The 16625-nt window shown below is 42.2% G+C and overlaps 2 protein-coding genes across 3 annotated transcripts in view; one reads left to right on the top strand and one right to left on the bottom strand.

The window, feature by feature from the left end:
- mta3 (metastasis associated 1 family, member 3) overlaps positions 1 to 9616 on the bottom strand; it is a 40805-nt gene extending 31189 nt beyond the window's left edge. For both annotated transcript variants that reach the window (XM_069664353.1, XM_069664354.1), the window contains exons 1-3: positions 9368 to 9616; positions 4810 to 4877; positions 2044 to 2137 (exon numbers count right to left, since the gene is read on the bottom strand). In XM_069664353.1, the coding sequence (XP_069520454.1) occupies positions 2044 to 2137; positions 4810 to 4877; positions 9368 to 9395 (190 nt within the window). In that variant the 5' untranslated portion in view covers positions 9396 to 9616. The remainder of the gene's footprint in view (positions 1 to 2043; positions 2138 to 4809; positions 4878 to 9367) is intronic.
- Positions 9617 to 10494: 878 nt separating this feature from the next.
- Positions 10495 to 15305, top strand: kcng3 (potassium voltage-gated channel, subfamily G, member 3). The gene is made up of 2 exons (XM_069664649.1): positions 10495 to 11301; positions 13159 to 15305. Exons 1-2 carry the CDS (start codon positions 10679 to 10681, stop codon positions 13802 to 13804), a joined length of 1269 nt encoding a protein of 422 aa, XP_069520750.1. The 5' UTR covers positions 10495 to 10678; the 3' UTR covers positions 13805 to 15305.
- Positions 15306 to 16625: the final 1320 nt, after the last annotated feature.

The raw sequence follows: 16625 nt of genomic DNA, 5'->3' as shown, positions 1-16625 counted from the left end.
CAAACAGCCTCCCAGCACAGAGGGAACAGTATTTATCCACACAAGACGTCCCTGTCAGCCTGCGAGTGCTGAGTCCCTCACATAAACTTTATCCCGCTGCTGTCGACTCCTCTTCTCAATCATCCTCCTCAAAGTTGCGGAGTTTCTTTGGCAGGTGGGGGAGATTTTAATTTCCAGCGAGCAAAGATTTTCTCTCTTCTCATTGTGACCAAAGGACAAAGTGAAGCATCACTGGAAACGATTAAAAAGCCTCCCACACAAAACAGGTGTTGTTGTGATAACAACACTTTCCTCTCCTTCCTTCTCCTCATACAGCCACACTCGCGCTCCAATCGTCTCCCCCGCGGTAAAAAGTAATTGAGAAATAAATGAGATGTGTAAATATGAACAGTGGCATGTTTTCAAGTCTTGCTGCTGACTTAGCGGGCACACTGCAGTCGTTTTGTGTAAAGAAGAAATACCATCAAGATCGATGTTTCAGTGTGCAGAGGATGTGCTGAGTGGAGACGCAGCTGGAAATCTCTGCATGATTGACAGGCAGCAGAAAGCCAATAATGACATTTCACTGACTGTGGCTGAAAATACAAACACACCCAACAACCTCACTGTTCTTAACTGTTGCTGAGATATCCAATCAGCAATTAAAAACTGATCAGCAATACTTCAGTCACTCATATTGTTGTAAATGGATTAGTGAAGAGCGTTAACCAACAGGTTTAATCATCAATTTATTGATCATTTTAAATGTTTGACCCCCATGATGATCGCTCCCCCTTCTTGTTTTGTCCAACCAGCATTTTTGGTTTTGACAGAACTGAAACTATTAAATATTAAAAATAAATAGATTGATTAATAATAAATAGAAAAATAATCAAACAATTTGGTTTGTGGAATGTCAGGACAAAAAACACCATCACACTTTCCCATGAAAAGGTGACACAAATAGCTTATTTTGTCTGAAAGCGACACAAAGATATAACCCAACCTAATCACGGCTTTCAAACAGGGGGGGAATATATCACGACCCCCTAGGCCAACTTTATGGCATTTGCCTCGCTTCAGGCTCTGAGACTTATTCACCGCAGTTGGAAATCGGACCATCCCCCTATCATTCGTAAATCGGATCAAAGAAATGTTTTCCCCGCGTCCACGAGAAAAACTCAGATACAACAGATGTAGGTCAGTGACACCTGGGCCCCATTCATAGATTTCAGTCTGACTATGTAGCCCTTTCCCACTGGTCAAAAAACCCTCTAACACCCAGCTTTTTTGCTTAATGGGAAAGGCTACAATCGGCATTCAAGACCATCAAACTACTCTGCAGTAGACTCGGGTAATTATCGCCTCAGCTCCTATCGGCGTTGAAAGGGACACGCTAATCTCCGCCCCCTCTCCGACGCGATGCTATGCTCCGTCTGTAACTTCTGCGACTCCTTGTCATCTCAGCTCCAAATTCCGCCCGTCTCCGTCCGAGCAGCGCTCGAACATCGTTCAACATTTGTCGACGCCGAGTTTGATAAACAGACTGAATGAGTAATAGATACAATAAAGACCTAACCACCGTAACATCATCACTGTTCACTAACCCAGTCTCCGGTGCCTTTGTGACGTCAGACTGTGACGCAGCAGAAAAGAGACCGACAGGAGTATACTCCAATTTTTTAATCGTACTCACTATTTTATATAACTTTCACATTCTCTCTTAATTTGTTTGTTTATTTATTTTTTGTTATTTATGTATTTATTATTCGTTTTCTTAATTGTGTAGCTTTTCAGGTGTCAGGGGAGGGCGGGGGATTAGTAGGAATGTAGGTTTGTTTGAATATGTTTGTTTATGTTCCCTAAAAAGAAATAAAACTATAAAATAAAGTTTGAAAAAAAAACAAAAAACACACATATTCAATGTCAAGCAGTCAGCTGTTTTATCTCCTACATCAAACTGTTACTAACTGTTATTAACTGACTGTAACTTTCATTCACGTGAGACACCTGAACAAAAAGTTGTGAGTCTAAATTTTGTGTGCGACTGGCGGGACTACTCACTTGCATGTTTGTCTGCGAGCTGGATGAGGCTGTGGGAAATGTCTCGTCTCCTGTAGAAACACACCACCTTGGCCTCCACGTTCCCGCTGGCCGTCTGAAACAGAGAGAGAGAGAGGGATGCAGGTTGAGTGAGAGAGCTGGCAACACCTCCCCGCACAAGCCTCTAATTTCCCAAGAGACCTCGCTCCTTTGTGAGCTCGTCAAGCCACGCTGCTGCGACAGGCTGACCAGGGCAGCGGCGGAGCTTTTGATCAGATGATTGATTGATTGACTTGTGGTGTAATTAGGCCGACAGGCTTAAAGACTCAGCCCGTATAAAATGCCGTGAGTGATTTGGAGTGAATGGATGTCGGGGTACGAGTTGTGTCATAACTGCTTTCATAGTGAGGTTGTAGGTAATAGCAGATATATTTAACATCTATAGTAAGCTGAAGCATATGGGAAAATAACACCTCACACTATACGGCAATAAAGTCGACTCAAACATCATTTTCAGGCTCCATCGACACACTAATGTGTTTTCATTTCAAACCAATAACTTTTGATATGTTCTCTTTACTATCCACACTTCTGCACACTAAATAAGCCTTTGTAAAATCACTGCTAACCCTGTTTGAGTTTAAAAACTGGTGGTGTGTTCAGGCACAAACTGAGACTCATGATTTTTAGCTCATGACTTGGGGTGTAAGAAAATATCAATCGATTTAGTATCAAGATATTATGTTTTGTGATAGTCTATCAATCATCAAAACACCTCATTGGTTTTAAAGTAATAAGATTTTCATTCAGATAAATGTCTGTTAAGTCTCTATCTATCGCCGAATGAGGTAACACTATGGTGATTGAGCCTATGGCCCACTGATGAAAGCCTTTGCATTTGCAGTATTACAGACTGGCTGTCTGGTGCGACTTTAAAGGAAAAAAAATCACAAGCGGCGCCCAGTTAGTGACGTGTTTTCCATCAGCCTGCAGTGGTTGGTCTGCCAGAGAGGGTAGGCGGAGCTAAGCGGCTGCTTTTTCAGTCTCTGCAAGTGTTGCGAGTAAACAGTAATCTACTATGGCTGAACAAACAAAGAAAAGATGGATGACTACAGATACAACTTCAAAAATAAGTGAAAATCCAAAGAAAAAGAAACAAACTCGACGCTCAGATGAAGCAAACAGTCTAAACAGGAAAATCAAGAGTTACAACCGGAGCCGACCGCGGACGTCACACATGCGACACTGTCTGGATATCTGGGACGTGTGCTCCCGCAATTACCGTTTATCGCCATAGGTGGCGCCAAAGAAATTAATAGTTTACATGCTAAGATTGTATTTACTGATATAGGCAAATTGTATATGCTTATATTACACATTCATGATCTGTATACATTTGTGGTTTATGCACTGTTTTGCACTTTTGCACACTGGTTATTATTATTACATTTTTTAGCCGTCTTTTAGTGTCTTATTTGTAAGTTTCCGTCTGGTTTAGAAACTTACTTTTATGTGTAGTTTGTATGTGACTACATGTTTTAATGTTCAGTGTTGGATGTGACGTCTTCACTTTGCTCACACTGCACAAAAACTTCTGCATTTATGTTGGATGTTACAGGAACTTTGACACATACACATACATATTATTGTTCCGTGACAGGTTCCCTAAAATTTGATTAAAACCATTAATTAAAATCTCTGTATATCACCTTGATGAGTATAACAACAAATCGCAGTATATTGAATTGTTACCTTTGAATCATGATACACATCAGATCGATTCTTGCCAATAAACAGCCCTAATCAAGACGTGTTATACTTGTGTTTTACTTACATTAACAATACCAACTTTGTCAATGCAAACAAAGAAATCTATGCTTTTACTTTTTTGTCATTTCTGCTTTGTTCTATTTTCTGGAACTAGGCAACAAGCTGCAGAATGGACAACGCGCGCCCTTTCCCACCACGCAACCCCAATTTGCTTTCTCAGGCGAGTTATTACGCACAGAAAGTAGATCTTAGACCCTGCTTGGACACTTCTCTGTTTTAAAGTTATATTTTCAAAGTGCGCATCCTCAACAAAAAGGCAGTATTTGTTGCAGGAAGACTGTTTTATGTTGCATCATACAGCAGGGACTTCCTGTTATTAGTCCACCGCCTTCATCACTTATGAAAATCACAATGTCTCCTACCTTAACTTTGTAATGTTCAGCCTCAGTGTGTTTTTATTCAGGCAGATACTGACCTGATCTGACATCGTCCCACCCACACCATCTGATAATAACATGCATTATCTGAGTAACTCGGTGCAAATGGAAACCAGGAAGAGCTTTTTCCACGGGCCTTTTAGAGGTGCTTGTTTAGCATTTAAAAGTGTGAGCTTCAGTCTTTTCTTAACCAAAACACTTTTAGGAAATGACTGAAAAAAAGGCGCCTCTACAACTGATCAAATATTAGCAGAACAAACATCACACCAGGTTTCCTTTCAGAGCTGGTATTAACTGATCTTTGGTCTAAAGCTTCACGAGCTCCTGAAGTGCTCATTACAATAATGTACCCCGCCTACACACACACACTCCCACAGGTGTGTCCTGTGATATAAACGGCAGTTAGGAAGGAGACAAGGGAACACCTGTCACGTTTCGTCAAATTACAAACCCTTTTAGTCACAAACATCATTGGAAAGAGGGGGTGGGGAGAGGAGCAGGGAGGAATCCTAGCTATTTGACCTCAGGCGTAAAAAAAGGGCATAAACAGACACACAAAGTGACACAAACAGCTCAGTACCTTGTTGAGTTCTTCTATCCGGCGGATCAGGTAAGGGTTACTGGAGGAGTTTTCGAAAAATACGTAATCTGCAAGAGAAAACACAGCGTGTAAGGTCACTGTTCGGCTGCAAGTTAAAACCACCATTCATAAGGTCCACCTGTAAAACCTGAAGTGTACCTTTACAAAGACAATAATGTGTTGCTTTGATTGACACTTTTAGAGACATATATGTAAGAATGGGTTCATTACTGGAGTTTGCAGATGTTTGGAATATTTGCCCACAATCCAGAAGAGGGTAGCATACGGGAGACTCCATTTAATACAAAGCAGTTCAGTTAATACCACCACTAATTTCTTGGAATGGGCATTTTAAGTAAATACAACAGTTTAGTACCGGAATTAAAACATTATAAAGTATTCTGGTACATGCAAAAAGGAAGTGCTTGTTTGCCAACACCGTGTTAACCACGATGTTCTGCACACAAGACGCCAACTTTCTCCACCCTGCTGCTATGAAGTGAGCTGCTTAGCTTTCTGCAGTGTGCTGCTCATTTGCCACTATATAAGCTTATACACCGGCTCAACAAACCACATCAGCTCGCGGAGGCCTTCTCCTGAAACTAACTTAATGGAAACAAATCTCCATTCACAATCTGCGTGAGGAGAAGGCTAATCGTTCCTGCCCTGGTGGGGTAACAACAGCACATGCTAACACTGTTGGAAATAAGGTGGTGAGGGAGCGCCTGTTATCTGTCTCTACTGTTTTGTACTTATGCGTAATAAAGGGTTAGTAATCACACAACAACATTACATAGTTGTACAGCAACACAATAAGTATCACTTTCCACCTACTGGTTACTATTCTCCCTTTCACATTAGATCTAATCATGTCAGAACCCGCTTTGCCACTGGTCAAAAAACCTGCTAACATCCAGCTTTTTTGCTTAGTGTGAAAGGCTACAATCGGCATTCAGACCCGGGTCAATGACCCGGGTAATTATCGCCTCGGCTCCGATCGGCATTGATGGGAACACAAAACCTGTGTTAACACGCTAATCTCCGCCCCCTTTCCGGTGTGATGCTATGCTCCGTCTGTAACTTCTGCGACTCCTCGTCATCTCAGCTACAAATGCCGCCTGTCTCCTTCCGAGCAGCGCTCGAACATCGTTCCAAATTTGTTGCCGCCGAGTTTGATAAACAGACTGAATGAGTAATAGAGACAATAAAGACCTAACCACTGTAACATCTTCGTGTAGCCCTGCCTCCGGCGCGTTCGCGACGTCAGACGGTGACGCAGCAGAAAAGAAACCGAAAGGAGTATACTTCATTGGCAATGGGAAAAGAGACAATTGGCATCCATAAGCGGGTCTTCCCGGGTCTGAAAAACCAGCGTCAACGTGCTCATTTCAGTGGGAAAGGTGTATAAGCTTATTCACCGGCTCAACATACCACATAGCTCAGAGGCCTTCTCCTTAAACTAACGTAACGGAAACAAATCTCCAGTCACAATTTTCATGGAGGTGAAGGCAAACCGTTCCTGCCTTGGTAGGGTAACAGCAGCGCATGCTAACACTGTCTTTGCCATTTCATACTTGTGCCTAATAAATGTTTAACAATCAAACAAGATGTTTTATAACGCAACATTAACGTTACATAGATGCACAGCACATTCGTTTCCAATAATTTGTCGAAACACTTTCAAACATCACTCTTCACCTACTGGTCACCACGCTGCCTCTCCCATTAAATCTAATGATGTCTGAGTTTTGTTTGGTTTATTTAGATCCCCATTAGCTCCAGCACAGCAGAAGCTATTGTTCCTGGACTCTGAGAACACTGAAAGTTATTAGCAATTATGTAGATCTGTTACTTCTGATATAAGGATCTATTCAGATATTCATGGGGGGAAAAAATTACATTACTGGGCCACGTCAAAAAATATATGACACGAAAAGGGCCACGTTAATCACATGTTATATACAATAAGCATACGAGTACTCAACAGTGTCCTCAGAAAACCAGTACTACTATTTACTAATAGGGATTACCACCCCTATAATAAAGATTAGGCATGGTAATTGACATTATTGATTCTGCTTCTCAGTATGATTATTTATCTAGTTCCTAATTGATTCATAATCATTTCCTAAGAGAAAAAAGTAGGCCTACGCAGCCTTTTAGCATTAACACAACTGTTATTTCTAGAGTCTGAACACAAGGTAGAATCAGAGGAGGATGGAGTGCAATTTTTGGATAACATGGGAACATTGAAACTGGACTGGAAGCAGCTTCTCGACTCCAATCCCCAGTTAATATTCTGTTAAATTAAGCGCTCTCTATCGCTCTTCCAAAATGCAGATTTTTGTTTGGCAGGTTCGTTGTATTGGATTGCAATCAATTGTATAGGTGCACATAAAAAAGCAGCCAGGAGTGTATTTGCATCTATAACAACCATCATCACATTCCAATCTCACTTAAACGCAAGTAAAGGATCAGCAAACTGGTTGAGTAAGTTCTCCCTCATTGCTTCAGTTAAGTCAACAACACCAGAGGCATTTTTATCTGTTATAAAAGTCACGACAAACAGCAATTGTTTCAGAAGGGGACATCGTTAAAAAACACAAATAAAGGCCATTTATGAGATGGATGTTTTTGCGATGAGTAAGCACGACAGAGTATCAGAATCCAAGTGAGGGCAAAGACAAAATATGTGTACTGCTCAGTTTTCACAACCCATGAGACAGTAACCATACTGTTATGATTTCGTAAGATAAATAAATAGGACAGGGATACTTTCTAATTCATAGTTTTTCCACTGCTCATCAACAAAATCAGCATAAACATTACTTCACCTAGCCCGAGGACACAATAACCCAGCCTGATTTGACACAGCCGGGACAGAATATACAGCCACTTTGGAAAACTTAAGTTCATGACAAATGCTGCATTTGAGTGCTGTCTGGAATGTTGTAATAACCAGTTTCTATACACAAACAATTCAGTAAAGAGGTAAATATGCCACAGTTAAATGCATTCAGTCAGTGCATGAAAAATTACTCTTGTCTGCCTCTGGATTTAATATGTTTATCCATAACTGCGTTATAGTAACAGCATAAATTCCAGCTTTTGGATGCAAATTATTCGCTTTTATGTTGCAAACAGTAGGACTAGCTTCATGTATATACAGAGGCTACACTTCCAAAAACAATATTTCAGGACAGAGTTATATTTCCTAAAGAAAGACAACGTCAATTAAGGATGCACGATATTATCGGCATTGTCATTTTTCTGCCAATATTTCCCGCCGATAAAACAACACTTTAATTATGCCTACATGCTCGATGATTCCCTAAAAAAGCTGGACAAATATTAGTTTTATTTGAAAGAAAATGTTACATTCAAATAAATATGGCATTTTGTACATAACTTAAGTTTAAGTAGTTTTCTTATTCTGCCCAGTGAATGTGTACATTTTAAAAAGCACTGTATTATGTTATTTCTGCATCTGCCAGTGGACCACTACAATAAGAGTAGGCATGATGAGTAGGCATATCGGTATTGAAATCTGCAATCGGCAAAAAGGGTTGGAAAATATCGGCATATCCGATATTGTCAAAAAAATCCAATATTCTGTATCCCTAACGTCAATGCTTCAACAAGTTCAGAGTAAAAGATGTTGGATTTTACAAAGAGCACTTGAAGGCAGCAGGAGAACTACAGTTAAGGTGACCATATGGACAACAAACTCATAACAAAACTGATGCTACCATGATAACCGTTGCAAAAATATCACCTGGGTAAAGATGCTTATTGCTCATTTGAGTGACACGTGAAGCATTTAAAGATTATTCAAGATCTCACTGTACATTCAAAGTATGTGTGAATTGAGGTGTTAATCCAACCTGACGCAGCGACGCCATGAATCGAGACTATTATTTGATGTGAATTCCAGCAGACTCCAACAACTTGAACCAATCTGCTTATTAATTGCACTCATAATGAATGTAGGCGAACAATGTGGCATTATAATGCATCTAATGTTATCAAAAGTGTAGGATGTATTGAGCAGATGCTGTGAGACGAGCTCTACAGCTGCAATAATGCTAATCAGTGATGCTAACGTTAGCTAAATAAGGACTCGTACTAATGGCTGCATGCCAGAAGAGGCAAATACAAAGGCAGCCTCAGACTGCCCGTGGTAACATTTTAGCTTCCTTTAAAACACATGCGTAGCCGTGAAGTCACCAAGCATGTCAGGTTACCGTTTCCCCTGTCTAATAAACCACAGAACAAAGGCGCCGACCACTGAAAAATGTTTACATTGTAAGCTAGCTGATTAGCACGCTGGCGGCTAGCTGCTGTGGCCACGACAGACGCGAGGCCTGACCCATTTTGAATCCCTAAATATTTAGATATCCTCACCTTCCTGCTCCAACTTAATGCACCCCTGTGAATGCAGCACAGCCGTATCTCTCTATAGGATGCAAACCAACTAAAATAACGCTGCATTGTACCCCAGGGATGCTAAAGTTGAGGGGTTTCTGTTTGATAAAAAGATCCACATTGACATACATACCTCCGACCCGGTACATGTTGGCCGCCATTTCTGCCCTCCCGGAGTGTTAACGTGAACCATAAACTAAGAGGAATAGAATAAATTAATAAAAACAATAAAACTCAGTCTCCTAAAAGGTAAAAGGTGCGATAAATTATGATCGTCGAGACTCCGGATGTGAGCCCAATCGGGAGATTTTTGTCAAATCGACCCCCCCTCCTCCTCGGATTCACTGTTCCCTTTACAATACAGTGAACTCACGGCAGCCAAAAGAAGTCGGATCAACCCGAAAAACCACCGACTGGTGACGTTGAGAGGGGGCCGCGCACGCGCAAACACAGACACACACACAATCACACGCGTGTACACGAACACGCGCATACTCGACCATCGTTAGCTTTGAGGATCATACTTTAGATACTTTTAATTAAAACAATGTGTGTGGGATTTTTTCCAAAATGAAAACATAAGTGCAGGCTATATTTACTTATCAATACGTTAAAAAATTTATACTGAGAGAAGTAAAACATGTTTTTTGTATTGTTTTGTTTTGTTTTGTTTTGGTTTTTTTTACAGTTTAACGGCTTTATTGGCCATGTATTTGAACACATCCTAGGAATTTGACTCGTAATCATAATTTATTATTAATCAAACAAACTTCGTTTTGAAGTCCAGCCAATGACATAACATTGTTATATACTGTTAATTAACAATGTTGTGTTACTGTTCTTACTCTGGCAATTATATTCAATTCTGACATTCATATTTAAATCACCATATAGCCCATTTCTCAGCGTTTTTATATTTTATTTTTATTTCTTATTATTGTATATATACTGCACATACTTGACATTTCTTACTTCCTGTATTTCTTCATGCTTCTCTCTGTGTCAGAGAAACTGTAACGCCCGAATTTCCCCCCAGGGATAAATAAAGTTTATCGATGTTCACGATTATATGCTTAATTTTCTGGAGACAGCACTACTTTGGAGATAAATGTGCGTAAAATTACGCTTTATACTTTCGCTATGAGTTTCTCTCTCTCTGGGCGTGCGTCCGTGCGCGCGCATGTGACATCATTGATGGGATTGGCTCCCCCTGACTGGGGTGGAGAGCCTCCTCTACAGGCTACAGAGGGAGAAGAAGAGGACTGAGGGACAGAGGGGATAGTTTCCATCAGCCACGCAGCTCAGCGCAGGGACACCTCAACTCAGAGCGAGCCACGCCCCGGGGGACAGGGGAGACCGTGCCCCCCAAAGTCTCCAAACTCCTGCTATGGAAGGGGGAGTGGACAGAGAAGAGGAGTTTTAAGTTTGGTTACAGGTTGGCAAGATGAAGTTCGGGAAGAGCATCTGCGTGCTCAACGTAGGGGGGGCCCGGTACGCCTTCACCCGTGAGGTGATCAGGGATTTCCCTCTCCGGCGCGTGAGCCGTCTGCATGCCTGCGCTACAGAGAAAGAGGTTCTTGAACTGTGCGACGACTACGACCGGGACAGGAATGAGTTTTTCTTCGATCGCCACGCGCAGGCGTTCGTGTTCATCATGCTGTACGTGCGCTCCGGTAAACTCCGCTTTGTGCCCGGAGTGTGTGAGCTGTCTTTCTATACGGAGATGCTTTACTGGGGACTGGAGAGCGCGCACTTGGACTCCTGCTGCCAGAAACGCCTGGACGACAGGATGTCCGAGATTGGAATGGACTCTCTGTCTGAGGGGGAAATAGTGTCGGGGGATGAGCCCTCGAGCCCGGTTGAGCCGGTGCAACGGACTGCGCTCACAGGGCGCGCGAAATGGCTCGAGATTTTGCGCAAAGCATTCGAGGAACCGAACTCGTCGCTTGTGGCGCAGCTTTTGGCTTCAGTGTCTGTGATCTTTGTGATCGTTTCTATGATCATGCTGTGTGCGAGCACCCTGCCGGACTGGGACACAGCCAAGAAAACCACTGTGGAGGAGCACAGGTAGGAGACAGATGAGGGCCAGTTCAGTTTGGAAGAATACAAGGGGTCTTCTTTAGGAGGCTGCTAAATTATATCCTAAAAGTTAAACTGTGCTCTAAAAATCTAGTGCGTAAAAGTCAGTATTGGCTTCATGCCATGAGCTCAGCCAGACAAATGTCAAGGAAACGTTTTTGTCATCATCAACGCTCGATAAATAATAAATGCATTCATACACAGCGGAGAGCGCCTGCATGCGTCCAAGGCAGCGGTCAAACTCAATCGCACAACCCATTTATCACCCAGGGGGTTTATGCATATAGACGCATTCATCCAGTCCGAGCTTTTGACGCCTTATATGATGTTAGCAGCTTATTTTGTATGTTTAAAAGCTTTAAAAATCACTTTGAAGCAACATATTTAAAACATAAAACACTGTATAATTTACATATGGCTTTCGTCACTGTGTTTCCTGTTTTAATGCTCCTTCTGTCAACAAAGCACAATGACAAGTTTCAGGCAGCACTGAACATTAGGATCCTTAAATGTCAGACAAAAAAGCAAAGGAAGACATCAATACCCAGTCAATATTATCTACAAAAGTGTTGTGTTAATTATTAAGCAGACTTTGCCCTGTCCTCCTCCTAATGCTCTCTCCTCCTCTTCATAATGAATTTGAGTGTCTTTATTGGCTTGGTTAGTTATTTCAATGTAAACAAGAAGAACAAACATGATTCAATATTCCTGAAGGGAATAAGGTGATTTTAGTGGATTATATATCAGTGTAAGCAAACAAAAAGGAATTTAGCCACTTAGAGGGATCCCCCTCTGCTTTTGGAGAGTTATTTTGGCTCCAGATTTTGGACAAAAGGTGAAAAAGTTCACCTCTTCTTTCAACATTATTTTCACCAGAGCCCGTCTTCTCGTCTCCGGGGAGCCTGAGGCGGCTGCTCTCTATATAAGGCAAGGTTATGTTCACTCAGGCTGGACGGACATAGTTTTGGATCTGTTGCAAGGGTTAGGTAATACGGTGAGAGAGTAGGGTCAAGAGGATTCCAATGTAGTTCTATGATTTGGTCGGTTGATGTAGGTGTCCTTTAGGCTGGAGTATTAGCTTGACCTGATTGCTTCTGTCAAATACAAGCACCACCTCACCGTAAATTGCCTCTGCTGTGCTAATCAATGGGGTAATTGTGTGCTTGTTTGTGTCACACTCTCTCTTCGGAGGTTTAAATCCCTCCCACTGTGCAGTTTTCCAGTCGTCTTCCCTTAACGTATGTAACTGCCCTACTGCCTTTGTTTAATTATTATCAATCTCCGAACCTGTTGGCCGTCGTCTGACTATGACATATCCTCTGGACGACAGCCAGCGGCTTCCAGGGTAGCCAGCGGTTGGCGATAAAGGACTTCCGGACAAGACTTCCTTTTCCGTGCGCTGCATTGCTTACAGTCCGACTAGCAACTTGAAAAGCGAGAATGGAGATGTGACGTCTAAGAACGGATTGTTAGCTGCACTTGGATGTCTGTTAGTAGAGATTTATAGAAAGCTAAATCCTCGCTCTTTTGCTCTCCACACGGAGTGTTTTTTCTACATACAACCAAAGCTTGCTGATACATGATTGGTTAATACTACTCGGACTACAAACAGAAACCAGAACCAAAATGTGGTCCTGCGCTGACTCTGCATTCTTATACTGCATCTGTAAATAGAGATTGACATCATATGTCGTCCCTGTTTCCTGTAATTTACTTTAATAGCACCCCTGCTTTGCTTCCGCCTTCCTGACATGCACTGATTGTCAAACATCATCTCATATGATCCATATCTCTCCTCAGCCATTTCCTGTTTACATCTGTCCCTCTCATGTCTCCCCTCTGTAGGATAGTGGAGGCTGTGTGCATCGGCTGGTTCACAGCAGAGTGCATCGTGCGCTTCCTTGTGGCCAGGGACAAGTGGGACTTCCTCCGCCGGCCGCTCAACATCATTGATGTCATCGCCATCACCCCTTACTACGTCACCATGGCTCTGGCTCGTGCGGGGATGCCAAGCGCGGGCCTCGGGGTTGCCGGTATCATACTGCGGGTGCTGCGGATGATGCGGGTTTTCTGGCTCATGAAGCTGGCCAGACACTTCATGGGCCTGCAGACGCTGGGGCTGACGCTCACGCGATGCTACCGGGAGATGGTGATGCTGATGGTGTTTGTGTGTGTCGCCATGGCGATATACAGCGCCCTGGCTCAGCTGCTGGAGCACGGCTTGGACTTGGGAACGCAGAACCAGGATTACGCCAGCATTCCAGCCGCCGCTTGGTGGGTCATCATCTCAATGACGACGGTTGGGTACGGGGACGTGTACCCTGTGACGGTCGGGGGGCGGGTGCTCGGGGGGATGTGCGTGGTGAGCGGGATTGTTCTCCTTGCGCTGCCCATCACGTTCATCTACCACAGTTTTGTGCAGTGCTACCATGAACTCAAACTCCGCTCTGCCAGATACGCACGCAGCCTGTCGACAGAGATTCTGCAGTGAAAACACACTTTTTACAAAACATTGACTCTCTGCATACAACCGACACAAACTCTACAAACCTCCTGCTGATCCAATTTTGAAAAAAATACTAAGTACCCTGTTTCCTGCCTGGGCTGCACCTGGTTTTATTTGGCTTTGCCTGTTGCGTTGATGATCTTTAATCATCATCTTCAGCCAGCATGCTGTGCTCCTGCCTCCCTCAGGCTTGTGCAAAAAAAAACCAGGAATACAGCCATTATTATTTATTAAACACACACATACAGGAGTAGTAAATCTAGTTCTGACAGTGGCTGCTGTTTACACTGTATTCCCATGGTTACAAAAATGGCTGTGTTTCTTCTGCTGCTGCATCGAGTGCTCATATTTGCGTTTGTTTGTCTGGCCGTGAAGCCTTTCACTTTGTCGATGCTTTGCACCCAGAAGGCCCAAGTTACACGAGATGGATGTGCGACCTAGATGCATCCTGTTAAACCTGTGAAAAATAGAGAAGGAGTGGACATGTAAGTGCAAAGTGGGGATAGTGAAAGGGCACGCGGAGGGCTTAGTGTGTAGGAGGGGCTTAAGCCAAGGATAATGAAATATGGAGACAGGTCAGCGAGGAGTACGAGGTGGCAGACAAACAAAAGGGCGACAGGCACGACAGAGCAGACGGAGCTTGAAGTGACACAAATGACAGCAAGCCTGAGCTAAAGGAATGAATACATGGAGTGTGTGTTGCTTTCTCCATTTGTCAGTGAATGTCAGGTATTTTGTATCTCTGTGTCTCCAAGGCAACCTCATCCTCCAGCATGTCAATCATAATGGAGTTTGATTTGTGTGCACACAAATATAGGCCACATCCACGCACACCTTTTTCGCTGGCACGCTGCATCTCTGCCCGGCGATTATTGTGAAAGTGACACCGTGATAGATAAACAGAAACTACTAAAAAGAGGATTTCACAAATGATGCTTCTGACATTCATGATTCCGACATGTTGGCACCGTCTGCGGCCTGCCAAGATGATATGATTTATTGAAGAGACACATGATCCAAACAAACAAGTCCACACCTCTCCCACACAACAGTCTTTCTCTGCATCTCCTCTCCTCTTCCTCCTGTCGCCATAAACCATCCTCTTCTTACACACATGCACACGCACAGGACGAGATCTTGCTCCGCTGTTGCAGAGGAATGTAAACAATTAATCATTACCCGTTCTACATTTCCTCATAAGCCTTGTATGAGTTTAAAATGTATTTTAAGCCGTACATATCTTAATATCTTTGTTGTTGTGTTTTCAATGTGCTTTTAAAGTAGTGTGACAGGCACCAAATTCAAAGAAAATCAATATTTTATCCCCGTCCCAACAACATCATCATTTTGAAGTCATGCAGCGTAGCTAATAGTCGAGTACATTTTTGCCAGGCCTGATTGAAACCATCGATCAAAACTTTTCCATCAGTAGAAATGGTCTTGTAATTAATGTTATAAATGTGTGCGCTTTTATAATAAAATTACTCTGAGCAAAATGTCTTTGGAAGTGTAATTGCTCGTTACAAATCATACTGTATCATTAAGATGGGATGATGTTAGCGTAATTTACACAGTGTGAATATTGATGTTGGGTTACGTAATCCAAACCTGCTGGGGACCCACTGGGGAAACCTGAAAAATACTATAATGCTATAACAATCAAACATCATAGGAAAATGTTCATTTGTTCCTTCTTAAATTATAATTTCTTATGTAATTAATGTCGTGGGAAAAAAACTGATTATTATTATTTTAGGAAAGGTGCCGCTGATTATGTTAATGAACATCTGGCCCTGTCTCCTTCATTTTTAAAAGAACTGTGATTAAGTCAGAGAGGAAGAAAACAATTACATAAAGTCATTATAGTTTATAGTTTACCTCTGTGGTCTGTGCTTACCTGAGTCTCCGGGGTTAAAACGTATCAATGCCACACAGTGTCACACAGAGAAGTTATAAATGGGTACAACATCTCTGGCAGATGGCTCTTGATAACTCCTGATTTGATGACATACTGTTTATACCTACAGGCTCGCTGCAGGCAAAAGAACAAAGCATTCAGTGTGAGGAACACCTGAGCCTGCTGGCAAGGGCATTCAGTGCATTCATCAGACTGTGAGGTGAACAAAGTGCCACAGTCTTGTTTTAAGGTACAAAAGTAAACTGAAACTGCTGCTGCTCTGTTCTCAGCGTTAGAACTTCTAAGTATGCTGCGCATTAGTCGATGAGCTTTAAAGGCTTGTCAAGAATTACAAATGGGCTCATTCATTTATTTACACATTAAAATTCAAGGAAAAAATTCAAGGTGGTTTTCTACCACAAGCTGATATACAGCTTTAGTCCTCCGAGGCATATTTTCTGTACGTACCTGAAAACTACTGGAGGGGTTGTTCTTCGAAATATAATTCCTCATTTGTTGTTTGTGATAATGGTATTAAAGGAAACAGTGTAATACATTGCTACAAAATCTCTGCTCAGTGTTGTATTCACCATATTAACAAAGTGACTATTTTCCTCGAATGTAGGTTATAATGTCGTACTGCTATGGGTACAGGTTTGCAAGTAATATAAATGTCATCTAACAGTGAGCATTCAACCAATTCTTAGCTAGCACTACTGTTAGTAAGCTAACATTCAAATTTGCTAGCTAATATTATCGTTAGCTAGCTAACATTATCGTTAACAAGGATTTAAAGACTTTCCTGTCCTATTCTGCGACAATATCAAACTGTAAGATTAGCTTGAATGTTGACTAATAGCGGTTGTCAGATAGAGGCTAATTAGCAATCAGTTTGCTGGTTTAAACTGA

The sequence above is a fragment of the Semicossyphus pulcher genome, unplaced genomic scaffold, assembly GCF_022749685.1.
Source record: "Semicossyphus pulcher isolate SPU_LCO1_2020_fin unplaced genomic scaffold, fSemPul1.0.p SCAF_16, whole genome shotgun sequence".
NCBI lineage: Eukaryota > Metazoa > Chordata > Actinopteri > Labriformes > Labridae > Semicossyphus > Semicossyphus pulcher.
The sequence above is the reverse complement of the archived record's forward strand: the minus strand, read 5'-3'. Positions and strand labels throughout refer to the sequence as shown.